Source organism: Candidozyma haemuli (genome assembly GCF_002926055.2).
Source record: "Candidozyma haemuli strain B11899 chromosome Unknown I_2014730914, whole genome shotgun sequence".
NCBI lineage: Eukaryota > Fungi > Ascomycota > Pichiomycetes > Serinales > Metschnikowiaceae > Candidozyma > Candidozyma haemuli.
In genome coordinates this window covers 249,813-275,011 of record NW_020289909.1, presented here as the reverse complement: position 1 = coordinate 275,011, position 25,199 = coordinate 249,813, and the positions used below count along the sequence as shown (strand labels likewise).

General features: G+C 45.5%; 9 protein-coding genes across 9 annotated transcripts; 3 read left to right on the top strand and 6 right to left on the bottom strand. All coding sequences in view use genetic code 12, as the record gives it.

Moving 5' to 3' along the window:
• Positions 1-52: 52 nt before the first annotated feature.
• On the bottom strand, positions 53-931 carry CXQ85_005035 (uncharacterized protein; the record flags this gene model as incomplete). The annotated part of the gene is made up of 1 exon (XM_025488639.1): positions 53-931. One exon carries the CDS (start codon positions 929-931, stop codon positions 53-55), a length of 879 nt encoding a protein of 292 aa, XP_025343406.1.
• A 1,682-nt stretch (positions 932-2,613) lies between these two features.
• CXQ85_005034 (MIND complex subunit) lies at positions 2,614-3,195 on the top strand (the record flags this gene model as incomplete). The annotated part of the gene is made up of 1 exon (XM_025488638.1): positions 2,614-3,195. One exon carries the CDS (start codon positions 2,614-2,616, stop codon positions 3,193-3,195), a length of 582 nt encoding a protein of 193 aa, XP_025343405.1.
• Positions 3,196-3,256: 61 nt separating this feature from the next.
• Positions 3,257-4,186, bottom strand: CXQ85_005033 (mitochondrial 37S ribosomal protein uS15m; the record flags this gene model as incomplete). The annotated part of the gene is made up of 1 exon (XM_025488637.1): positions 3,257-4,186. One exon carries the CDS (start codon positions 4,184-4,186, stop codon positions 3,257-3,259), a length of 930 nt encoding a protein of 309 aa, XP_025343404.1.
• Positions 4,187-4,743: 557 nt separating this feature from the next.
• On the top strand, positions 4,744-9,244 carry CXQ85_005032 (pseudouridine synthase family protein; the record flags this gene model as incomplete). Its single annotated transcript, XM_025488636.1, has 2 exons — positions 4,744-5,894; positions 6,334-9,244. The coding sequence occupies 2 exons, from the start codon at positions 4,744-4,746 to the stop codon at positions 9,242-9,244; spliced, it is 4,062 nt and encodes a 1,353-aa protein (XP_025343403.1).
• Positions 9,245-10,982: 1,738 nt separating this feature from the next.
• Positions 10,983-12,824, top strand: GZF3 (Gzf3p; the record flags this gene model as incomplete). Its single annotated transcript, XM_025488635.1, has 1 exon — positions 10,983-12,824. One exon carries the CDS (start codon positions 10,983-10,985, stop codon positions 12,822-12,824), a length of 1,842 nt encoding a protein of 613 aa, XP_025343402.1.
• A 147-nt stretch (positions 12,825-12,971) lies between these two features.
• PGM2 (phosphoglucomutase) lies at positions 12,972-14,642 on the bottom strand (the record flags this gene model as incomplete). Its single annotated transcript, XM_025488634.1, has 1 exon — positions 12,972-14,642. One exon carries the CDS (start codon positions 14,640-14,642, stop codon positions 12,972-12,974), a length of 1,671 nt encoding a protein of 556 aa, XP_025343401.1.
• Positions 14,643-15,494: 852 nt separating this feature from the next.
• On the bottom strand, positions 15,495-16,766 carry AAT1 (aspartate transaminase; the record flags this gene model as incomplete). The annotated part of the gene is made up of 1 exon (XM_025488633.1): positions 15,495-16,766. The coding sequence occupies one exon, from the start codon at positions 16,764-16,766 to the stop codon at positions 15,495-15,497; it is 1,272 nt and encodes a 423-aa protein (XP_025343400.1).
• A 1,765-nt stretch (positions 16,767-18,531) lies between these two features.
• On the bottom strand, positions 18,532-20,157 carry CXQ85_005028 (sugar porter family MFS transporter; the record flags this gene model as incomplete). The annotated part of the gene is made up of 1 exon (XM_025488632.1): positions 18,532-20,157. One exon carries the CDS (start codon positions 20,155-20,157, stop codon positions 18,532-18,534), a length of 1,626 nt encoding a protein of 541 aa, XP_025343399.1.
• A 1,255-nt stretch (positions 20,158-21,412) lies between these two features.
• Positions 21,413-23,074, bottom strand: CXQ85_005027 (sugar porter family MFS transporter; the record flags this gene model as incomplete). The annotated part of the gene is made up of 1 exon (XM_025488631.1): positions 21,413-23,074. One exon carries the CDS (start codon positions 23,072-23,074, stop codon positions 21,413-21,415), a length of 1,662 nt encoding a protein of 553 aa, XP_025343398.1.
• Positions 23,075-25,199: the final 2,125 nt, after the last annotated feature.

The window sequence follows — 25,199 nt, the reverse complement described above, 5'->3', positions numbered from 1 at the left end:
TCAACAAATAAATAGAATAAACTGCATTAGAGACTGGTCTATGTAAAAAGCCTTAAGTCAAATCTTCGTCATCCTGGTCCACCACGGAGTTCTTGATCTTTAATAATAACTGTGTCTTCAACTTGTCCAACTTGGTGAACTGGTCGAACTCGTATACCTTGTCGGAGAAGGACTGGAGGTCGCCCAGCTCAATGGCGGCCAAAATGTCCTCGACCAACTTGTATTCTCTAGTAGATGGCCAGCTAGGCTCTTCTTCGGCATAGTTTTCTGATCTTTTCTGGGCCTCCACGATATCGTCAGCGCACAATGTGCACAAGATGTTCTTCAAGAAGTAGTCCTTCAAGTTCCACTTGGTCAACTGGTTGCCCAAAGAGTTCTTAATCACAGTATCGTAGTGTTCACGAGCCTTCAAGTAGTTACCCAGAAGAGCGTTCAAGTCAGCACACTTCAAGAAAGCCTTGTTTGAAAGAGAAGGAGCGTGATCGGTGGAAAAATAGTCACCTGCCTTCTCGTAACTTTCCGAAGCATTATTCACATCATCTATCGACTCATACAACTCCGCCAAGTCCATTTGAAAATTAGCAGCTCTTCTGAATTGACCATTCTGCGTCAAAAAGATATGGATCGCTTGTTTCAACGCATCAATAGCGTCTGTAGGAGAAACCAGCTTGAAACACTTGTAAGCCTCCACAAGATGATTAGCCACGTCATTCTGGTTATCAAGCTGTTTCTGAAGCTCAGCTGCCTTCAAGAACTGCAGACCAGCACTGGAAAAGTCCTTCTTCAATCTGTATGAGTTGGCAGCCTGAACACGAAAGTCAGTGGCCTCTTCCAAACGGTAAGAGTTGCCGCCAGAAAAAAACGACATAAAGCCAGACTGTGGCTTGGCTAGCTTTTCCGCCTGGGCGACGAGAGAACGTGGATCCAGCATTAGTGTAAATGGGGGAGTATGGGGTAAAAGGAAGTGGTAGGTAGGTGACTTATCGAGGAGCTGATAGAGGTGCATGCAGGAGGCTTTGGGTGGGTCCCAAGAAGGTGCAAGTAAATTGACACTAGAGGTCTAGAAAAGGGTATTGAGGGATTAGGTTGGATTGATTTGGCGTCGGGTTTATGGCAATGTCGGTATTTTCAATTTATTAGGGCTGGTGGCGACTTTGTATGGGGTTCCTACAGTGTTTATACTATTCGCATACAATGTAGTATAACCATGAGAAGTTGGAAAGTGGGAATGTTTAAGTATTGAGGGAAGAAAAATATTCTGATTTGGCGTGAATCGTATAATTTATGTGGGGGTGGAAAGGCTGGTTATTCTTGTTTTTAGTTTTCATGAGTGTGTTGGTGAATGGTGGGACAGTACATGCTTCCATTTAATGGTTGCAAAATAGGGCTTTCATTCCGTATAAGTTTACGTTGTTGTCTTCAGATCAGAAATGTACTGTCATTTACTTCCAAGTTGAAAGGAAAGAAACTAAGTGAGGTCAACTTCCACAAAGGAGCTTCTTTGTGAAGACAGCGTTCAGGTTCTTTCTACACTCAGTGGACTCACCATATCCACTGAAAGTGACATCACAACCTAGATTACACTAAACAGTTCCATCTAAGGACCAATTATGACTATTAAGGACCTTGAGAACGATTTATGTGTTTTATAAAACACACAGTACCTATGTAGCTTCGGGGCCAGTCCTTCACTACAGCGACAGTTAACCTTTAATGCTACCAGTAGAGATTTCTTCAAAAACAATCAATAGAACCATAGTCCCTCTACCATGAAAGGCAATCAGCAGAACGTGAGCAGTAGCAAATATGTCACTTATAGATACGCCTTAACCACTAGCTACGTAACTACTTTTCAGGTGTATTGGGTTGGACATTGCCTAATTGGAGGGACTTCTGGTCGTCGTTTGCACAATAAGCTTAATAAGAGAGTGTAAAAGTAAGTTCAAGGATGCGAAGCTCGTAGAAGTGTTGAAAATATGAAACAGGTGGCACTAGGTATAGTGTCTGGTAGTACCATGTAAAACAGTCGCTCACTAAGGAGACCAGTATTGGAATCAAAGGAACACCAGCTATATGAAAAAGTTGATTCATGCTTGAAGGGAGCCTCTCAAGAAATGAGTTGGTGGAGCTTTACATCGTTGAAGTGACCTACCAACAAGAGTATAAGTTGTATATGTCTCCATACTCTATCACCTTAACTAAGTACTAAATCCACCCACTTACTTTTCCATTTTCAACCATAACATCAAGAAACTAACAAGTCCACATGATCCAATGTAGCATAAGTACATTATTCAAAGCCTATTTAAGTCCTTCCCTATGTTTCGTTGCTCCCCGTGGTTACCCTCCACTGCCTCTACCAGCTCTCACCAGTGCATTTTGCACCCACGCCAAAACACCAATCCACTAAGAAATTCCCATATTTTAACCATCCACATAATCCAAGAGCCCTCTATTTACCTATATCAGCCACCAAATCTCTTTTTTTATCCAGATGGAAGCCTTTTGCATGGACCCCTTAGTTCCTCACCTGGCCTTACTACTCACTACTTTTCGCGCAGGGTAAACAAACATCAACAAACACCAACTACAACAGACCCTGCCATTTCCACCATGTCATATGAGAAAATCAGGTTCAACAAGCTACGAAGGGTCACTGAAAAGGCAGTGGAACAAACAGTGAAAAAGCTGCTCCAGCCAGAAACCATCGAAAAGTGTTTCCCTGTGATTAGTGAAATGAAAGGTGGGAAGAGCGCCTTGGAGACTGCTAGGAAACAGATCTTGCAGTACTTCCAACTGACACTGGAAAAGCAGTTTCAGTATATTTTTGAACAGAACGATATTGAACGGAAGTTGGACGAGCTCGACGAGATCATACAAGCAGCCCAGGCTAGACGTGATCTGGGGACTGAGGAACCGTTGTTTATTGAAAAACTCACTCCACAACAACTTATAGATGCTAGGGTTGGAGCATCCAAGGCTGAAACTGTCACTAAACTACAATTGATCTACGACCAGTTGCTTCTAGATAACAAACAGCTTCACGAGGAGATCGTGGGGCTTGTGGATGAAGGTGCTACGGTGAAAGACGACCTACTACTGCAAATCGAGGCGGTTGCAAGTGGAGTGGACGAAATCAAGAAAGCTGAGTTTGATCAGAACTACGATAAATTGATCGACGACGTGCTCAGGTAAATTACGAAAATGACTAACGATTTAACGTATCTGTTACATTATGCTATGTCTATGTACATGCTTAGGACTGTTGTCCGTAAAGAATCTCGTAGTTCTTTCTGGCCAACTTGTTGTAGTCAGCAACTCTCTTCTCCAAGTCAACAAACCTCTGTTTCTTCATCTTCGTCTTCTCAGACTTCTTGACAATCTCTCTGTCGCCCCAGACCTGGTAGTCCTCGAAGTACTGGCGGCCCATACTGAACTCTCTGGTGATCACATCGTCTGTCAAGCCCAACTTGGCAAGCGTGTGGTAGTATCTCTCTGGGTTGACACGCTTCAAGTACTTTAGTATTCTTTGTCTTTGGCTGACAAGGTGACGAACGGCCTGAGCCATAGGGTGGTCTTTCTTGTTCGCTCTGAGATGGTCAAAGCTATGGTGGATCTTTGCGGTCATGATAGCAGCCTGGACTTCTGGAGAGCCAGAATCGCCTTCGAATCTCTCAAACTCTTTACGTGCAAACTCCACGGCCATCTTCTTCTTGTCCTGAGAGTTGGTGTTCTTCAAACTCAAAATGGTCAACACTGCTTGTCTCTTCTTCTCCTCTCTGGCAACCACAGACTCAGGGAACATATCGCCAGCCAAGTTGGTTTCAGTGGCAGCTTTCTGTGCACCATAAAGCAACTTCTCCACCTCTTCTCTCTGGAAACCCTGGGCCAAGTTACTTGGGTCCTTGAGCTCCTTATTCAATCTGTTGATAAATGGCACATCTTTGGCGCCAAGAACGGGATCCACTTCGAAAGGAGCAAACTTGATCTTCTGTTTCTTCAAGTTATTGACGTCTCTGATGATCTGACTCTTCAAACGGGCCTCTCTTCTCCTTAGAGCTCTCTTCTTCGATCTACCAGCGTCATCGGGGATGAACTGCTTGGCGGCCATGTATGGCTGGAGCTTGGGCGCCTGTTGTAGCCTTGGAGCCAGGGTCCCAAGGAAACGGATAGCAGAACGGAACATGTGGTGGGTTGTGGAGTTGGTTATGGAGATGTTGGAGCTTCTCCTGGAAAATTTTGTAGGTGTGAGCACGACATGTTTGGGCACGTGATCCGGCACGTGAACAAATTTCAACACCAATTATCTGAAGTAAATGGGCCACAAGAGGAAGATTGGTAAAGTTGGTGGCGGAATTGGGGTGCCCAGACGTTTATAAAGTTATTATCATATGTATAATGAGAAAACTGATGCTAATAAATGGTACCTCTTAGACTATGTACTGTGTCTCACATTACATAGGACATACCCCATACAATGCACCCATTTAACAGCTAAAAGCTAGAAAAGAAAGGGAGTCTAAACTTCTACATCCACATAATATTTCCTTTCATACACTGCTTCTTACAAGATCGGGATTGCTGAAAATCTATCCTTCCACTGACCTTGTCTGGTGTACGGGTGCAACATATGGCTCTCCATTCCAATGAGCTTCTCCATCAACCACTTACCCCAATTACCATCCCATTCCACGCTTAAAACCCCCTCAAAACCCACTCATCTCTCTTTCCGTCCATGGGTATATGACATCCAGACCCGCTTACCTCATCGAAAATGGCCTACGCCGCGTGAAACCGTACTACCACGATTTCACCACTACCGTGAAGACAAGATGGCATAACAAGACGGCTGCACAGGTTCTAACTGGCGAACTTGGCCAGGATCCAAGGGTTGTTGACCAGGGAATTCAGAGTGGTAGGATTTTTGTATCTTCAGATTGGAACTTGACAGAAAATGGGAATAAGCTTCTGCCTGAAGATACCAGAACGCATCTCTTTCGAAACCACGATAGAATGCACAATTTACAGCATATTCACGAGCCTCCTATTCTATATAAAGGGCCAGTTCCGGTGGTTATGGAAAATGAAGAGTTGTTGGTGGTTTCTAAACCGCTGGGGATGCCTACTCATCCTAGTGGATCATATAGACTTAATAGTCTTACAAGAGTACTAGAAGTTGAACAAGGGTATACTAAGCTTTCGCCGTGTCATCGGTTGGATAAAGCTACATCAGGGCTTCTTGTTTTGGCGAAAAATATCGAGGTCGTTAAGAAGTTTCAGGCTATATTTAACGATAAGCAGAACACTATGAAATGGTACTTGGCAAGAGTCAAAGGTAAGTTTCCTGCTACGCCATTTATTCACGAGCAGCCAGTGTTTTCAGTGAGCTTTAGCGGATACATAAAGATACGGAATAAAAGTGAAGTGCCCATGTCGCTCACAGGGTTCGAGCTTCTTCGGTACTCAGAGACATTGAATGAGAGTATTGTCAAGTGTAAGGCTATTACAGGAAAAATGCACCAGATTCGGATCCACTTGAGGAACTTGGGGTACCCAATTGTCAACGATTACCTCTATAATCCAGATCCAGCTATCATAGCGGGGCAGTTCAAAAACAAGCTAGAGCTTGAAATGTATAAGAAGGCAGATGAAAAGCTCAGAGCCACTGGAGAGAAGTTTCTTGATTTGGACGCTCTCATGGAAGAAAATCCTTCTTTGGAGGAAGATTTGGCAAAGCTCAAGCCGCTACGGAAAGCCAACGACGATCTAATCAAGCTAGGGGAGTGTCCTGAATGCTACAGACTGCTCTTCTCAGATCCCGTCAATGAAGAAATCTATTTACATGCGTACCACGTGGTACACAATGGAGACACGAAGTTTGACGTGAAGACAGAGTTACCTGATTGGGCAAACATTTAAGGAGGAAAGGCAATTCCTTTTGGTGAGAAGGAACCATGTAACTCATGGCATTGCTCCATACATAATGGCTGCGAAAAGACATAACTCATTTTCCCAAAACGCAACATTGACATCAAACGACAGCATAATCAGCATACCCATCACATCCCATTCACATATCGACCATTTAAATAAAAATATTATCCTCCTCTCTTGCCTTACTCTTCCCCTACTTCCACCTCTTCGGTCTCTTCGCATGTACATACAGTACTATCAACAAACTCCATCAGTAGTATCATAAGACCTCCATCATTTTCCACCCAATCGCCTTAAAATGCCCCCAAAGCCACCCAAACCCCTTCCTGAGGTCCTCACCCCTCTCATACAACGTCCACCCAAAAAATTCCAGCCCTCCTTGGTCACAAACGTCTACAGCAAGGTCTCATCACATACTGACCTCGATAACCTTATAGAGGCTTCATACTTGGAGAATGTGCTTTGGAAGTACTTCCATGCTGATGTTACAAATAGTCACATTGAATTGATTCTTGCGGTTGTGTTTTACGGTCTGGTGATGCGTGGTTCGCTGGATTCATGGACAGTGTTGAAGGAAGACAAGAGTAAGGTGAATGAGTTGCTCCAGAGAGTGCTCCAAACAACACTCAAGTCTACTTTAGAAGATCAAAACGTCAACTTTGAATACTTGACTTACTTGTTTTTGGGATGTGTTGTTCGTTACGACGCTGAGCTCTTGCTTGAACATGAACTCTACGATAGATGGTTAAAGGGTGTTCTAGATAAGTATAGTGAGCTATTTTTGGATGGTGTTGTGTCTTTAAATAATGCTAAGACGGCGGCTGCGTTGGTATACTTTTTGGGCGTGGCCAAGGAGGCTGGCGTTACCTCTATTACTGATACTGTGGAAGGAAGATGCTTTCTATCTGTGTTTAGCAGTTGCGATGATCCCCAACTCGCCCAGCTTGTTAGAAAGCAACAGGGGAAGGTTGAACTAAAGACGTTTTCTCTGCTTCAACGGAAGGCAAAGGAACTTGGGGTTGATTTTCTTGCTTTCTGTATCCTGCCTTACGCCTTGAATCCATCAGATGTCCATGAAAAGCTTACTGATTTGGAATTGGAAACTCTTCAGGACATAGCAGAGACGGTGGGGTACCTGGGAGATTCTACAGATACTGAGTTTCTTGCAAATGTGGTTATTCACAACAGCATACCGCAACTAGACGAAAAACGGTACATCACAGAGACGGAGCTTTTTGACCTTTTCAATATCCAGCCTACGCTTTCGCTTTCAGTTCCTTCGTTCTTTGGTGTAAAAGAGTCTGTACTGCTGTGGAAGTACGAATCGTTTGCATCTCTCAACCGCCATCTCCTTCTGTGTCTTGGTCGGTTGGATATCAACAAACAAGGAATCCAGGGCCAAAGCAAGTACCATTCTGAGGTTGAAAAGACAGAATCTAAAGGTCTGAACGTTCAGCTTAACTTGAAAGCCAACAGAAAAGATATACTTAAAGGTGACTTTGTGGTGATAGTCCAGATGGATAAGCCTGTGAAGTTTGAACACTGCTCCAGACTCTGCCAGTATGGACTTAGCAAAGCAAGGCTTGTAAAGGTGACTGGCGTTGGTCCCAAGACTGTTAATGTTCAGCTTTTAGAACAGGACCATCAGTACAATGGGTTGTTCACTCTTCCAGATAAGACCATAGCATCATTGATTGGTTCAATTGGAAATGGAGAGCCTGAATCTTTGAAGAAGTTAAATTTAGAAGTTAATGTGGATGAAGTCAATGGTAACATAGAGGAATTGGCAAAGAAGGGAGAGACTGGAAACGTTCAAGTTGCCAAACCCACCGAGCAATTCTCGCCTACGCTTGAGGATGAGGAAATTTCTAATGAGGGACTAACAGACGACCAGTTGAAAGCGCTTCGTGAGATACTTACTTCACGAGTGTCGTATATCGAAACTGGCCCTCACTGCGGTGAAGCAACGCTTGTCAATGGCTTCCTCGAGACAATTCTGCTTTCCCTGAAGGCTCTGGAACGCTCTTTGGTTATCTTGCCAACCAAAACTCACGTTGAAAGGTTCCCAGTAGAGAAGAACCTTAACTCATTGACATTCAAGTGTGGTGATATAAAACAAACCAGGATGCTTGCAGATCACTTGCTTCATGAAGTCGAAAGAATTGCATCTGCATTGGGTTTGCACGAATACGACTTTGGCTCTTCCTTGAGGCACGCCTTCATGTTCTACGAATCGCATGTCAAGCCACGTTGGGAAGAGTACCTTAAAACGTTGAAGAAAACGTTAGCTTCCGTTTCAAAGTACCCTTTTGCTCAATTTCAGTTCGATGCAGAAATACCGTTGAAAGATGCTTTGGACAGTGTTGTGCTGCATTATAGTGCAATCAAAAGTATCTTTGCACAGATCCAGCGGTTGCTTCCCCTTGACAAAGCCAACATTAACACCCATCCTGAAGAAGCATTGCAAGCTCTTTGTACCTCGTTTCCTTTTGTTATTTGCTCGCCTGAGTCTCTTCATCTTGTGGGAAATGACTTCGATAACGTTATCTCGTTTGCTGGTATAATCACTGAGGCTGTGATTTCTGCAAAGACCAAGCGAGTATCGCTTTTGGGAGACCAATCTTTGCTTTCATTGGAAGCGCTGGCTAAACTTAGTTTGCTGTCTATTAGACCAGAAATAGCCAACGTTTCCAAGCTCTCTACAGAGTACTCTGGGGAACCATATAACCCTGGCTTAGGAGACGTTTGTCAGTTGATAAAAGTGCCGGCTAGCTCCAAACAGGTCAACGTCGAAGAAGGTACTTATATCGTTTCCCTTTACCAGTTCATGCGTTTGCTAGGGTATCGCCAAAAAGATATCTCGATCGTGGTGACATCCCCATACGTCAAGGTGCTTATCGAGGAAATTCTCGAGGAAAAGGATATAAAGAAGGGTAGTCAGCCAAACGATTCAGGCTCTGGGTTTGAATTTGGATGGCCTTTGATTCAACTTGCTTCCTCGCCTTTGGTGCTGTCCAAGTATGTCTTATTCTCATTGCATGGAAACTTAAGCTTCAGAGACGTTAAGAGAGCTCTGGCAAGTGCTTCCAAGGGATTCTACGCATTTGGATCACACGATCTACCCTTTGACATACCAGTCTCTGATTTGAAGATTTATACTGGAGCTAGTCTTACTACCAACAAGGACGATCGTGAACATGGCCATGAACCGTATGTCATGGAAGGGGCAGAGCATATGGAAGAGTACGTTGCCCAATTGACAAAGGCCAGAAGGGGAAACAAGACTAAAGAAGAAGCAAAGGAGTCTTAGGTAACCAAATGCTTCATGGTTTACTTGATCCATTGACAAACACCACCACCAGACAATCAGCTTCTCCTGTCGACACAAAATGCCTACACCAAATGCCTACATCGAATACCAACCCCCCAATCCATCTCCGTTCCGGGTTTGGAAGCTTCCATGGTGCCGAAACCATTGCGTCTGCTTTTCCAAGTGGCATTCGCTTACGCATGGCTCGATACGTCAATAAAACTGCTCAACAAGACGTTCTACGGTTACTTCTCGGAGAGTTAATGCTCCCCTTAAGTCTGGTAATGTCTGGCTGCTCCATCGCCAGATCAGATCTCGACTATCGATAACGAAAGGAGATACCACCAAGGTTCGCCAATTCCTTCCTTCATTCTGGCTTCTTCAACGGCGATTGTCGATTCGGATTGTGTCCGAATATTAAGAGAATGCAGAGCTTCTAAAAGGGACACAAAATGTAACCGTTTTTTTGATCAAAACGGTTTTGCAACCGTTTGGTGCCGCATGGGGCACTTTTTTGCATTTTTTTTTTTTTTTTTTTTTTCAAATTTTTCAAATTTTTCACTGGGCGTTTTTGTGCTTCGCTTATCAGAACCATCAGCCTTCAATTGAAATTGCCATAGTGAAAAGTCTAAAACAGAGAAGAAGTGAAAAAACTCCAGGAAAAGCCAAATCAGGCAACTTTTCAATTCCTCTCTTTTTTTACCGCTATTTCCTTGAATTGGAGCTTTTTAAACTTTTCATGTTGAAATGCGTCGGTCTCGACTTTTCGGTGTACGGCGATTTCAGACAGGATTTTTCACCAGTAAGAAAGGGAAAAGTTCGGGAAATCCTCGAACGGGTAAGAAAAGATTTTTCTTCCTTCGTTGTTTTTTTCTCTACTCGGACGAGGGAGCGCGTCACGTGACGCGCTGCGACATCGCGACATTTTTAGATTCCCCTTTGATACCCGCTCCTTGAGCCACTGATAAGCTGTCAATATGTGCTTGTACGGATTGCGAGAGACCAAGCGCTTCGTATTGATACCCCAGAATAGTGCAATTCGCTTGGATTTGGTGGTTATGGCTGGTCGTGTATTGCTCAAATCCTCTCGCATCCCTGTTGTTTAGGGAACATGTCGCGCTAATCGCCTTATCTTGCTTACTTAAGCAAACCAAGTTTATCTTATCCCACGACAATGTCGCGCTTACCTCAGTACACAGAGGCCAATTAAACGCACCAAAAAGTGATTAAAAGTTGATGGTTTTTATATGGCCAGGTTGTGGGGAGATTGAGCACGTGATCTATACTCAAATCATGTCGACTATCTTTTTTGTGGCCCCTCCTTTTGGCCTGTCTCAGCCGAGATAAAAATGTCGCGCTTGGCTTATCTGATGGATGGAATTTTTTTCAGGCTACACATAAGACACACAAAAAAAAAAAAAAAAAAAAAAAAAAACTTCCAAACACTACCTTCTTTCCCACCAGCCCACCACGCATTAATTGCTGCCGAGTTTCCAACGCCCCTCGAACATTTCCACCTTGTTCGACCCGATTTTTGAAATCTCCGCCCTCTGTTTACCCTAGCTGCGTTTTCCCCCCGTGTTTTTCTGACCTCTTTCAGTCGGTATCAGGTGAATCGCCTACCTTAGTCAGATAAGACCCTAAAACCTCCAAACCAAGGGCCCTCCTCCACCATTCCTCCGATCCTCCTCCAGTATCCAAAATTCTTCATCTTACGCTGTACCCTCGCTTGCCAGCCATGAGTGAAATCCAGAGATTGCCTCACGTGGTGAACCCAAACCCTGTTCATCCAAACGCCAAAACAACTACACAGATCAATAACGGCACCACCACGACGAAACTGAACATCTCGTCGCCCGTTTGCCGCAACTGCAAGACGCAAACGACCCCGCTATGGCGCCGTGACGAGACTGGCCAGGTCTTGTGTAATGCGTGTGGTCTCTTCTTGAAGCTCCATGGAAGACCCAGGCCAATCAGCTTGAAGACAGACACGATTAAGCTGAGAAACCGCATCAAGCAGCCCAATTTCTCCAAGAAGAATAGCGCCCATACGCCGGAATTGAAGCTGAAGGACTCGAGGCCTCCTCTGTCTGGACTGTCTTCAGCAGCACTGTCTTCGCTGGTTCCTACGTTGCCTAGTGGTAAGAAGTCTCCAAGACAGAATAGGAAACGGTCGCCTCCTCCAGACTTTGCTGTTCAGCCGCAACACCAGCCTCCACAGCCACAGCCACATCAGCCCCAACCTCAGCACCAGCACCCGCTTCCACATCAACATCATCTTCAGCACCAGCACCAACATCAACACCTTCAGGGTCCTCCCCAGGGTCACCCTCAGGGACACCCACAGGGCCCTCCAGGTCCTCAGATCCACCACTTGCCTGCTCTTGCTGGAATGCCTACCTCTTCTACTGCTGTTCCCCTGCCTCTCTCCCATCCAAGAGGACCTTCCAACCATGGTCCTTTGCCTCACCATTTGCACCATCTCTCGGGTTTGTCGTCGCAGGTGCAGCTGTTGCATTATCCTTCTTCGACGCCAACGCAGTTTGCGCCTGGCTTGCAAAGAATCACGTCGCCTCTTATGCTTAGCACGACGCTTCTGAATGCTCGTTCGGTTTCGTCTACGGGCGCTGCTTCGCCTAAGGGTTCGCTTTCGGCTGCTCAGGCTGCTGGCGCTTTGGAGAATATGCTGAATGTGCTTGGTCCTTCTGCTACGTTTAAAGGTCCAGGGCATGAGAATATGAATGGTGTGTCGCTTATGGGTCAGTCTGCCAAAACACCTTCGTCTGCTCTTAAACAAGAATCAAGGATTTTGCCTGGCATCACTCCTTCGTCGGGAACGTCCACTGGCGCTTCATCTAACGTTATTGCTTCGCCATCGTTTGGTCCACAATTCCACTTGGATTCGCCAAAGAGAGACTCCCACCTGGTTCTTCCAAAACCATCGTTGCCTCCTCTCCACCAGACTGTTTCCAGAGGTCTGATGACGCCAGCTAACGGTCCAGTTACTACCCCTAGTTCTGTTCCAAGCTCTGGTCCATTGCCATCTATCCAGAACCTTCACCCAGTGAAGACTGAAGAACAGAATGGGTTGAGCCTTGAACACGCTAAGATCGTTTCTAACTCGTCTGGAGAGAGCCAGTCCAACCAGCCTCCTCAAGAAAGCAAACAGCAATCTGGAGAATCTGGAAACACTGGTTCCAATGCCGAACAACCTAGCCAGCAGCAGCAACAACCGTCTCAGCAAGGTTCAGGCAACGGTGATGACGAAAAGAACAATAACAACAACAATAACAATAACAGCAATAACCACAGCCACAACTCCAGTGTTGCTGGATCAGCTGAAGGTGCCGCTTACGAAAACACGTTATTGAAAACCAGAATCTCAGAGTTGGAGCTCGTCAACGATTTGTACAGAACTCGTATTATGGAGTTGGAAGCCATGGAACAGGCTGCCAGGTTGAGAGAGACTTCAATGAGAAGAAGATTGGATGAGGTTATTGCGTTGCAAAGCCAGAATGCTGCTGCTCAACTGGGAGACGCTGCTGGTGTCGAGGAAAAGAAAGCAAAACCAGAACTCTAGGGTTCTTTTTCTTTTATGTGCTTGCCTTTTACTGATGATGACGACGACGACAACGACGACAACTGACTCCTTTTTTATTATTATTTTATAGGTTGGTCTGTATAATTACTTAATGACAAATATCTCGCCAATGAAACTAAAATGCAATTAGGTCTTGACGTCTGGCTGGTCCTTGCCCAAGAACTCCTTGAACTTCAACAAGTCCAAGATGAAGGCAATGTCCTTGGAGAAGAAGTCGTCCACTGGCTGGTTGTATGTAGATGGGTCAGCAGAGTGCTTCTCCAAGTACAATCTGACAGTAGCACCGGAAGAGCCAGTACCAGACAAACGAACGATGAAACGCAAGCCGTTGGTGAACTTGATGAACAAACCCTGGTTCTTGGCGATGGAACCGTCCAAGTCAGTGTAGGAGAAGTTTTCAGCTTGCTTGACAGTGTAGCCAGAAGCCAACTCGGCACCTTCCTGGTTCTTTTCAACGATGGAGGCGAGAAGCTCAACCAACTTGGCAGCGCCCGTGCTGGAAACTTCCTCGTAGTCGTATCTGGTGAAGAAGGTTCTGCCGTACTTTTGCCAGAACTTCTCTTGGACAGCCTTGATGCTGGTCTTCTCGTCAGGGAACTTCTGGTTGAAGTCAGCCAACACGTTCAACCAGGCACAGATGGCCCACAAACCGTCCTTTTCTCTGATATGGTTGGAGCCAGTACCGAAACTTTCCTCACCACAGATAGACAACTTCTTGGCGTCAAACAAGTTACAGAAGAACTTCCAGCCGGTAGGCACCTCGTAGACGTTCAAGTTCTTGTCTTTGGCGACCAAGTCCAAGGCACCAGAAGTTGGCATGGAACGAGCCAAACCGTAGACGCCCTGGTTCTTGAAGTAAGGAATGGCGTTAGCGTATTCAGCAATGATGGCCACAGAGTCACCTGGGGAGACGAAAGCGCCAGCTCCGTAGATCATGTTTCTGTCACCGTCACCATCAGAAGCAGCACCAAAGGCAATGTTCTCAGCGTCAACCTTCTTGACCAAAGTTTCAGCATAAGTCAAGTTAGGGTCTGGGTGCAAACCGCCAAAGTCTGGCTTTGGAACGAAGTTCTGAACAGAAGACTCTGGCAAGCCCAATTCCTCCACGAAGATCTTGTAACCGTAAGGACCAGTGATACCGTTCAACGCGTCAAAGAGCACTCTGAAGTCCTGGGAGTCGCGTGCAGTGTGGATGAAGTTCTTGATGGTAGGGAAGTCAAAGATCTCCTTCATGAAAGCAACGTAGTCGGCGGTTGGGTCAATGATTTCGACCTCAATTGGGCCAATATTGGCGGATCCGACCTTGGAAATGTCGACCTTATCAAGCTTGTACGTCTTGTATTCCGTGAGAGACTTGGAAATCTCGAAAATCTTGTCGGTGACAGACTCTGGAGCTGGACCACCGTTCGACAAGTTGTACTTGATACCCATATCCTTATCTGGGCCACCTGGGTTGTGAGAAGCGGTCAAAATGATACCGCCAGTAGCCTTCCTGATTCTGATAACGTGGGAAGTGGCAGGGGTCGAAAGCAAACCGTTCTGGCCCACAATCAACTTCTTGACGCCATTGGCAGCGGCAATCTCAATAATAAGCTGAATAACATGGTCGTTATAGTATCTGCCATCACCTCCAACTACCAAAGTAGCATCCTGGGCGCCTTCTGGAATGGCCTCAAGAATGGCCTGGATGAAGTTCTCCGTGTAATGAGGACGTTCGAAAACCGTCACTTTCTTTCTGAGGCCAGAAGTACCTGGTTTCTGGTCGGGGAAAGGTGTCGTTTTAACAACAGTAGACATGTTTGGTGTGTTGTAGCAACTGAAAAGTTTCTGCGATTTGTTGATATATGAAATAAGTCGGGCGCGACTGGCGTGTCAGGGAGAAAGCAAAAAATGCAGGGAGGGTTCTCGTGGGGAGAAAGGTTTTTAAAAGCTAATTGAAGAAGATGGGTTTCCTTGTGAGGGGTTGGTGGAAAAAGGGGGTGGAAAAAAAAGTGGGAATTGTGGTCCTATTTATATTCCTTAGTGGGGCACTTGGTGGGTACCTGCAAGGGCTGACCCCACGCGGGGCACCCACTTGAGGGAGGATGCGTTTCAGGGGGAAAAGAGCCCCTGACTTTGTTCTTAATGGTTTAAGAAAGTAGAGATTTTACGTAAAAGGAGGGTGGTCTTGGGAGGTTGTTTTTTTTCCAGATTTTGTTGGTTTTTGGGACACTGGGTTCGTAAATTTGTGTCAGTCAGGTGAGACGCATTGTATGCTCTTAAATGGCTGCAAATGAAGCATCATTGGGTGACAAAGTGGTATAAGCTGGGAATTCTGGGAATTGACAGTCTTCGGGTTTTCTAAAGCCCTAAAGTATTCCCTGTTTCAGATTCAGCCATTTCCTAGTTCTCTTTTGTCCACATGTTTCATATTCCTCCGCGTGTTTCATATTCTTCAATGCGTTTCAGGTATCCCATACAACTATCCTCTCATAAACGTATAATCATAGAACTAAAAAGATTTCTTTTTCGGACTTGCTGGCCCAGTCTCCGGCCCCAGAAAGCCCCTGTATCAGCATTGCATCGGCTTCTGCTCTCTAAACATCTACACATCCACCTTCGTCTTCACTCATTACTATGAACAGTATTATCACGGCATCCAGTGACCGCTTATTTCTTGATAACCTGGTTGATGGCGTCGGCCAAGTAGTCAACGTTATCCTCGTTGACACCGGAGATGGAGAAACGTCCGTCCTCGGTAGCGTAGACAGAGTACTTCTCTCTCAACTCAATCACCTGCTCAGCGCTCAAACCAGTGTAGATGAACATACCTCTCTGCTTCAACAAGTGGTCCCAGTTGTAGTTGGACTTGTCCAACTTCTGGTACAACTTGTCTCTGATGACGTTCAAACGGCCCACAACCTGGTCCAAGTCCTTCAACCACTCGTTGTACAAGTCCTGGTTGGAGAAGATGGTCTCGACGATTCTGGAACCGTGGATTGGAGGGCTGGAGTAGATTGGTCTGATCAACTTCTTGAGCTGGGACTCAATGGCCTTCAGGGACTCGGCAGACTCGGTGATGATCGAGATGGAACCGGTTCTCTCACCGTACAAGCCCATGTTCTTGGCAAAAGACTGGCACAAGGCGTAGGTTGGGATCTTACCTTCAACAACCAACTCGTTCAATCTTCTGATCAAGCCAATGTCCTCGTAGGTGTTACCAGAAGCGAAACCCTGGTAGGCCATGTCGACAAGAGGGAAAAGCTTCTTCTTCTGGACAATCTCCAAAACCTCTTCCCATTCCTCTGGAGTCAAGTCCATACCGGTAGGGTTGTGGCAGCAAGCGTGCAACAAGATCACAGACTCCTCTGGAGCGTTGGAAACAGACTGCTTCAAGTTGGCAAAGTCCAAACCGTTGTTCTCCTTGTCGTAGTAGGCGTAGAATTCAGTCTTCATGCCAGCGTCAGTGAAAACAGCAACGTGGTTAGCCCAGGTTGGCTTTGGCACAATGATATTGTCAGAAGAGTAAAATCTGTGGAGGAAATCGGCAATCACACGAAGAGAACCAGTACCAGAAATGGTCTGGGCAGTGACTATACGGCCGTCCTTGATCAATTGAGCACCGTTGGTGTCCTTGTTGCTGTTGTTGAAGATAAAGTTCTTGACAGCGTCCTGGTACGTCTTGGAGCCAATGATACCAGTGTATTCCTTGTTGGTTTCGTTTTCCAAAAGGACGGTTTCAGCCTTTCTGACCGATGGGAACACAATTGGCTTACCCTTGCCGTCTCTGTAGGCACCAACACCCAAGTTGATCTTCTTGGAGTTTGTGTCCTTAGCAAAGGCTTCACTGATACCCAAGATCTTGTCTGGGGGAGCCAAGGGGATTTCGTTCCACTTTGCCAATCTGGCACATACAGAAAAGGATCTCGACGAACGGAGCATTTTAGGTGATTTTTTTGGTGATATGGAGAATATGTGGCATTTGCAGCAGCTTATATAGTTGTGCGAAAGCCGATCGGAGAAAATTTTCGGGACGGTGACTCAAGAGTCAGACGTGCCCAGAAGCGGGGGAAAACGGGACCACCCATGCGCCATGGACCGTCAGGGACGTGGCGCCTTCTTCAATTACCTGCCACTACAAATCTCCCTCCAATTCAACTCCTTCTTCGTTGCCTGGAGTTAAAAAGGGTGCCTCGGATGAGCGGATGCACGTGAGCCCGAGCGTTGATACCCTCGCCATATATCATAATATTTTTCACTTTCTCACCCCGCGCTGCACCCAAATACCCTTTCCCTCCCCCGCTAAGGCTCTCGTACCCCTCCATGGTTCTTCCCGTAAACACCCGCGAGCGCTCCACACCGCGACATTTCCAAAAACCGTACTCTTCCCGAATATATGCGCTTAGCAACCAGCCTCGTCTGGCCCTTCCTTTTACAGAATGGTTAGGCGAAGAAAGATGGAGATAAGGTGGATTAAGGTGATGTGGTGAGGTTTAGAGAGATCGTGTAAGATCTATGAAAGATGTAGTTAAGATGTCTGGCTGGCGACAATGGGAGGGCTGTGAAAAATGTGAAATACCGTTGAGTGAAGGATTCGACGTGGTACCGGTTTTCGCTTGTCAGGCGACTTTTGGAGGAACCGTGGACGTGGAAGACGCGTGTCCGGACTCGGCGCCGAGGCCACTTGTAGACGATTATACGGTTACTTAAGGGTAGGAAGAGGTTTGAAGTGGTTTTGGTGGTGCAATTGAGGATGTCTGGAGAGTGGTGTGAGTGAAAAATAGGCAGTAGTTTGGGAGTCAGTGAGAGTGTAAAAAGAGTCTCTTTAGAAGTGAAAGCTGCATAGTTTGGTCGGTTTTTGATGATCCAAAGAAACCCCTTTCCATTCTTCTTCTTCACCCTTTACCTTCCTCTTCTCTTCTTCTTCTCTTCTTCTTCTTCTCTCGCTAATTTTTCAGCCACAGTGAACGCGAGATCGGCCCATTCTTGGGTGATTACCGATCGCGCAGATATAAGTCTTTTTGGTGGATTCCAAGGAAACGGGAAGGTTATTGGAGGAGGTAGTTTGTTTTCTGGGAATTCAGGGAATTCTGCGTTAGCGGCTTTTGATGTGTCATTTTTTGTGTTTTGTGGTTTTTTTCGGGTTTTTTTTGGATGTTTTGGTGTTTGGTTCCTGGCATGTACGGCTGTGGCTGCAAAAGACATAAGAAGTCAAAGAAGGTGAATTATAGAAAAGAGATAGTTTTGATTATCATAAATAGCTTGATTTATTTGTTTGGTTACTTTCGGGTGGTTCGGTTTGGTGGATTTTTGGGATGCTTTTTGTGTTCACACTATTTGTACAAATCACTCGTTTCTGGCTAAAACATGGGGAAATTGAAAAACTTCCCACAACTTTAAATATTTGTTGATTTTTTATAATCTTCCGTTTATCTTCCCCACCATGCCTAAACCACTCCATGTGCACGGAGATAGTTCAGATTAGCAGACTAGAAACCACGATATATGTACCCCAGGAATGACTGGTTAGCCAACTACAACTACAAGCAACATTAAAACAACATATTCTATTTTTAAACATCAGTCATTGATCAAATTAGCGAAATTAAATGCCCTGGCGGCGTAAGACGTAAAAAAAAAGATGGAAAATGGAAAAGCAAACATGTAATGTGCTGCCGTGAAGGTATCAGCAAATGGAAAGGTTCTTTTAAACCTCTTCGTTCTTCTCAGCTTGTGGGACGAAATCGCTGGTCTTCCAGGCCTTCAAGCCAGATGCATACATTTCGTCAACCTCTTCCAAGGAAAGACCCTTGGTCTCACAAAGGAAGAAGTAAATGAAGAACACCGAGAACAACATGGAACCGGCAAACACGAAACCGTAGTTGAAGTGGATGGCCGAAGTGATGAATGGAGTGAAGAAGGCAATCAAGAAACCAAACATCCAGTTAGCACCAGTAGCAACAGACATGGCCTTGGAACGAATTCTCAATGGGTAAGTTTCGGAAAGGATACAGTAGACACCACCTGCCCAGGTCGAGGCAAAGAAGAAAATGTTCAAACAGGTAATGAAAATCATAGCGTTACCAGTTGGCTTTCTGGTGTTTTCTGGAGTGTTGTCGAAACCGTCAATGTACAAGTGGGCGGAACCAAGAGCCGAGTAGATAATCAAACAGATGGTCATGCAAACGGAACCAATCAAAAGGGTCTTTCTTCTACCCAAACTCTCAATGGCCCAAATGTTAGCGAAAGTGGAAACAAAGTTGACAGCACCAAGAATAATCGAAGTCTTGAAAGAGTCATCCATACCGACAGCCTTGAAAATGGTAGTACCATAGTAGAAGAAATAGTTGATACCAGAAAGTTGCTGCAAAATGGCAGTCATGACACCAACCAACACTCTTCTGAGAATCTTTGGCTTACCGTTAATCAACTCCATCCAGTCAGCGTTACCAGCAAGAGCCTCCTTGTCAAGACCAGCCTGGATAGTTCTGATTTCAGCCTCAACAACATCATCGTTAATGTCAACCTTGTTAGATCTGGCAATGGATCTTCTGGCATCGTCAACACGCTGTTTGCTCATCAAGAATCTTGGGGATTCAGGCATGTTCACCATACCGGCAACCAACAAAGCAGCCCAGACAAAGCAAAGACCCAATGGGATTCTCCAACACTTGGCATCGTCGTACGTCTTAGTACCGTAAGTGCAACAGTAACCGATAAAGATACCCAAAGTGATACAAAGCTGGTAGCAGCAGACCAAGGTACCTCTGACTTGTTTAGGAGCAACTTCGGAAATGAACACTGGAGCAACGACAGAAACAGTACCGACAGCAAGACCAGTAACCATACGACCAATAAAGAACTGGTACCACTTGTCATCGGAAGAAATCTGAATGGCAATACCAACAACGTAAATAGCCATGGCAACCATGATACCGATTCTTCTACCCCACATGTCACCGATTCTGCCAATAAAGATACCACCGATACAGCAACCGACATTGAAAATAGAAACCATCAAACCTGTTCTCGAGTTAGAAAGGTAGTATTCACCAGAACCGTTAAGCTGACCAAATCTCTCCTTAAAGTCATCCATAGCAACGAAACCAGAAATGGTACCGGTATCGAAACCAAACACGAAACCACCAAAGGCAACCAAGAAACAGAAAATAGACATGGCAATGTACTCCTTTCCTGATCTGGTGTTCACCTCCTTAGGAGGGTCAATGGTAACATCCTTGTCGATTTCCTTGTCCAACAAGATGTTGTCGTTGGGGTTGGTAATGTTAGTGGGAGCGCCCGAGTGGGTTTGCTCCAAGTTAGTTTGAGACATTAGGCAAAGTTAAAGCTTTTTTGGATTTTTTTTTTTTGTAAAAGTGTAAATGAACTTGAAAGTGATTGAAGTGATGTGATTGATAATGATAAAAAAAAAAAGGAGAATAGGAGGCAGAAAGCCAGATATTTATAATGCCACAATCGATGGATGAGTTGGCCAGAAAGAGGCCAGGCTCGAGCTGGACTTGCCACGGCTGACTGTGGGCTCAGCAGACGGAAAAACTGGGCATGTACAAGGTGAAGGTGACACATTATTTTGTATGGTGGTGGGTGCAAAATAAGAAAGTTTAGGTCAATGTGCCCCGGAAGAATCATGCGATGGTGCATTAGAGCGGCAGCTGGCGACGTTCCACAAGAGCGTATACGGGTCGTAATGGGGCTCTGTGTGCAGGCGGGCCAGACCAAATTACTCCATTGGGCGGTCTTCCCATTGCAACAATAGCGCAAGCGTGCACATTTGCCGTATAATAATAGGAAAGTCACGCATGGATAGCCCATCCATCTCGTGGCTTTGCAGATCATGAATTTCTTTTTTTCTTTTTTTGCCAGGCGCTGACTGAGACATACTGCCAAAATACCTCGGTTAAAACCATATTTTGTCCTATTACGCTTATGTTCCCGAAAAATGCCTCTACAACTGTCTTGTAATTTCTGCAACCTCACCAGAAGCCAAGCGTCTGGTAAATCGTTCCAAGTCACTTTCCCAGAACATGGGGTTATCCAAAATACCAGTCTGACCATACGAAATGTTTGTTTTTGTTGCCAGGCCGTGTAAAATGGGCTCAGAATGACCGTCGGACCATTTCCTGGAAAGTACTACGGTTTCTGTGAAAGTTGCACTTTCTTCAGGTGAAACACCATCACGGTTTTTATAGTTAAGGCAGCTACAACAATTAAAGCATCTTTAGCGTGGTTCTAATTTCCCTATTTCTTTTAAACGTAAACTTTCTGTTTCCTACGAAAAGTCCAGACTCTCCCAAAATCGTCCGTTTCCATTCCCCACGATTTCTGGTGGCCTGGTCAAAATTTGGTTACTCCATTCGTATACGCACAAGTATCACCATATTCCTGGTATTATACGGATATGTATATATCATAAGCAAAAGTCGTAGACTTGATTTCTCATCAATCATGCTCTTCCCAAATACATCTAGTACCTCATTAATTCTTTGCGTTGTTATTGTGCTATCTATGCTTTGGACAAATTCTATAAGGTCCTGATCCTGATTCGTCGTTAAATCGTCAATTATATTTTAAACTTGCTCGTCGACTGGCTTTTCGTCGGCAGCGTAGCCTGTGGCGTGGGCCATGTGGGCGGTCGATGGAGGAACCCAGTCGGCAGACTTCCAGGCAGAAACACCGGAGGCGTACATCTCGTCAACTTCTTCCAAGGAAAGACCCTTTGTCTCATAGACAAAGAAGTACACGTAGAAGAAGGAGAACAACAAGCAGCCGGTGAAAACAAAACCATAATAGAAGTGAATGGCGGATGTGATGAACGGAGTGAAGAAGGAAATTAAGAATCCCCACATCCAGTTGGCAGCAGTGGCCACAGACATGGCCTTGGCTCTGATTCTCAATGGGTAAGTCTCAGAGATGATGCAGTAACAACCACCTGCCCAAGTGGAAGCAAACGAAAAGATGTACAAGCAGGTGATGAAGATCATGGCGTTACCGGTTGGCTTTCTGGTGTTCTCTTCGGTGTTGTCGTAACCGTCAATGTACAAGTTGACAGAACCCAAGACGGAGTAAATCACGAAACACACAAACATACTGGCGGAACCAGCCAAGAGACACACTCTTCTACCCAAACGCTCAATGAGGTAAATGTTCAAGAAGGTGGATGCAAAGTTCACCACACCCAAAATGATGGAGGTTTGGAAAGAGTCCAGCAATCCGACAGCCTTGAAGATGGTGGTACCGTAGTAGAAGAAATAGTTGTCACCGGTCAACTGTTGCAAAGATTGAAGCATAATACCCATGATGACTCTTCTGAAGATCTTTGGCTTACCGGTGATCAATTCCATCCAAGAAGCGTTACCAGCGAGCTTCTCACGGTCAATACCAGCCTGGATAAGCTGGATTTCAGTGTACACAGCAGGGTCTTCAACAGAAACCTTGTTGGATCTGGCGATGGAGGTTTTGGCGTCTTCGATTCTGGCCTTCTCAACCAAGTATCTTGGAGACTCAGGCATGGAAACCATACCGACCACCAACATGATGGCCCAGGCAAAACACAAACCCAATGGGATTCTCCATTGTCTGGAGTCATCGTAAGTTTTGGTGCCGTAAGTGGTGCAGTAACCCAAGAAGATACCCAAGGTGATACACAACTGGAAGCAGCAGACCAAAGTACCTCTAATTTGCTTTGGAGACACTTCGGAAATGAAAAGTGGACAAATGACAGAAACGGTACCGACAGCCAAACCAGTAATGAGTCTACCAATAAAGTACTGGTACCAGGCATCCTGGGAAGCAATCTGGATCACAATACCCACAATGTAGATAACCATGGCAAACATAATACCAATTCTTCTACCGTAAACGTCACCGACTCTGCAAATAAAAATACCACCAATGGCGCAACCGACATTGAAGATGGAAACCATCAAACCTGTTCTCACATCACTCAAGTAGTACTCGCCAGAACCGTTAAGCTGACCAAACCTTTCTTTGAAGTCATCCATATTGACAAAACCGGAAATGGTACCGGTATCGAAACCAAAGACAAAACCACCAAAAGCGACCAAGAAACATAAAGTTGCAACCACAATGTATTCGGAAGCAGACTTCTTTGGCAACTCTGGAAGGTCATCCAAGGAGTCATCGTTTTTCTGTTCCTGGATAGACTTATCCAAGAGGGAATCGTTGGTGGGTGTTTGAACACCCGAGGAGATGTTTTCGTCACGAGACATTATCGTAAGTTGTTGATGAAGGGAAACAAAAAAAATAGAAGGTGGTCGGATTGGCCCACATTTATATACTTTTCTGTGGACCCTAGAACAGCTGCTAATTTTTTTTTTTTTTTTTTTTTTTTTTTTGCAAATGTACGAACCATTTCATGTTGCAATTGTCCTTCAACAATGGGAGACGCATGCAGCCCACCACACCTGAGTTTATGCATGAAGAACGTCTAGGATTCCCAGGTCATGCAGGCCTTTTACCAGCTTGAGTGGGTGATTTGCAGATCCACACAGGGCGAGTTGGGGCGAGAATCATGCGGGCGGCAGTAAAGCAGTATACGTGCATGACGCGAGTCCCCAATTCGCTCCAGGTTTCTCCGGAGATGCCCCGGAAAAATTTGCCTGGAGATTTGGGGGAGGAATGCCAGCCTGCCCAGCCAGCCGTGACTGAGGTTTGGACCCGAGCATCATGAAAGCCAAGAATTGATCATGTCCTAGGGCCCTGACAGATGAAGAACATGCTGCAAGGGTAAACAAACCAAGTGCCTTCGCTGCGTCTGCCAACGAGTCCAAACCACCAAAACAAGGCGTTTTCTCCCGGGTAGACGACCAGCTGAGTGTCGGCAAGCAAATAGTATGGCGTGCACCCGTCGGAAAAACCCAATGAAGAGTCCGTAGGTTGTGCGGATCATTTTCAACTCAAATTGGTGCAGATGAGACGCAGCAGAGCAGAATCTGCCCACCAATGCCAAATCTTTGCTCTACTAGTGCCGTTTAGATCTCCCAGAACGTGTGGGGAATCAAGGATCATGGAGCAAACGTCATTGGCCCCGAGCAAGACCCCAAAAATGAAACCTAACCGCTCCTCGAACGACGTTGCAATTCATGGATTCCCTAGAGTGCGGAACAATCGGAACAAACCATATCCTGTCACATTGAGCCGCTCTCGTGCACACAATGCCGAGTCGCCAACTCCGCCGATTCAAATAGCCATATTGGCCACGGTCGACTTGCTTTTGCCGTAGTGGACGATCCGACAAATGGTAATTTTAGCTATGCTTGTTGCAGTTAAGTGGCGCAACCGGCTGCCTTTTCCCAAAATAGTTTTTCCGAGAAAAACCTGCATGTCTCCATGGGGACCTGCCAGAGATTTGCAGACATCACCAGACGTTGAATTTCAGGTACCTGAGATTGAAGAACAAGAAAGTAGTAAAAAAAAAAAAAAGGAATGACGAGAATTCGCCTTGCGTCGTTTCAGCACGGCCCGTTTCTTTTCCAACTCTAAATGTCCAGCCCTCCAGGGTCCACCAAATGCAAAAAACCCTTCGCTTAGACGCATAAACATCAGCAGACTCTTAAAAGTGGTAAGTTATGATTGTATTCTGAGACCTCTTCATTGTTACCTCTTGGGTATTGTAAGAGAGTTCAGGCACGTTTCATTGGCCAATTGGGTCTTCCTTTCATCCATCTCCCATCTCTCATTTCTCTTTAATTTCATCCAGAGATCCGTGATCGTTCCTCGCAGGACAGTGGTGATTATGTGTTGCTTAATTTGGAAATAATAAACGGGAAAATAAGAACTTTTCTTCTTTTCATGGCCTGACCTTGCGGTTCTGCCCTGGAATTATGTGGGGAGCCCGGGTACTCTGGGAAATAGGAACGGCGCTAAGAGCCATTTTAGCCAATCCTCGGGTTCCTTCTAGAAATATTATCAGCAGAAGCTCTTCTCATGTATCTCTAGAAGCACGTCAAGTCGCCAGATATTATGTGGGGAAGAGCGATCTTTGTGATAATGACTGTTGTGTGAATGGGTATGCTTTGTTTGGAAGGTCCAGTCATACAAGGCTAGTTGGTAGTTTCACAAGTCAGATGGTCCTGGCAAAGAAGAATGCAGGGTGTGGTAGATGAAATTGACATCAGATGGCCTTCAGTAGATCCATGGGTACCACATAAAGCGGGGATGAAGGTAGGCGGTTGGTATTGGTATTGAAATTTCCACGTGGAACTGAGTCAGACAACCTAAGTGGCCATTGCTGGTCTGGAGACTCGAAGGAGTAGCAATTGACCATGGATCAGAATGTTAGAGTCACCATTAATATGAAATTCACTGGAATGCCACCTCCTCCAATCATCCATC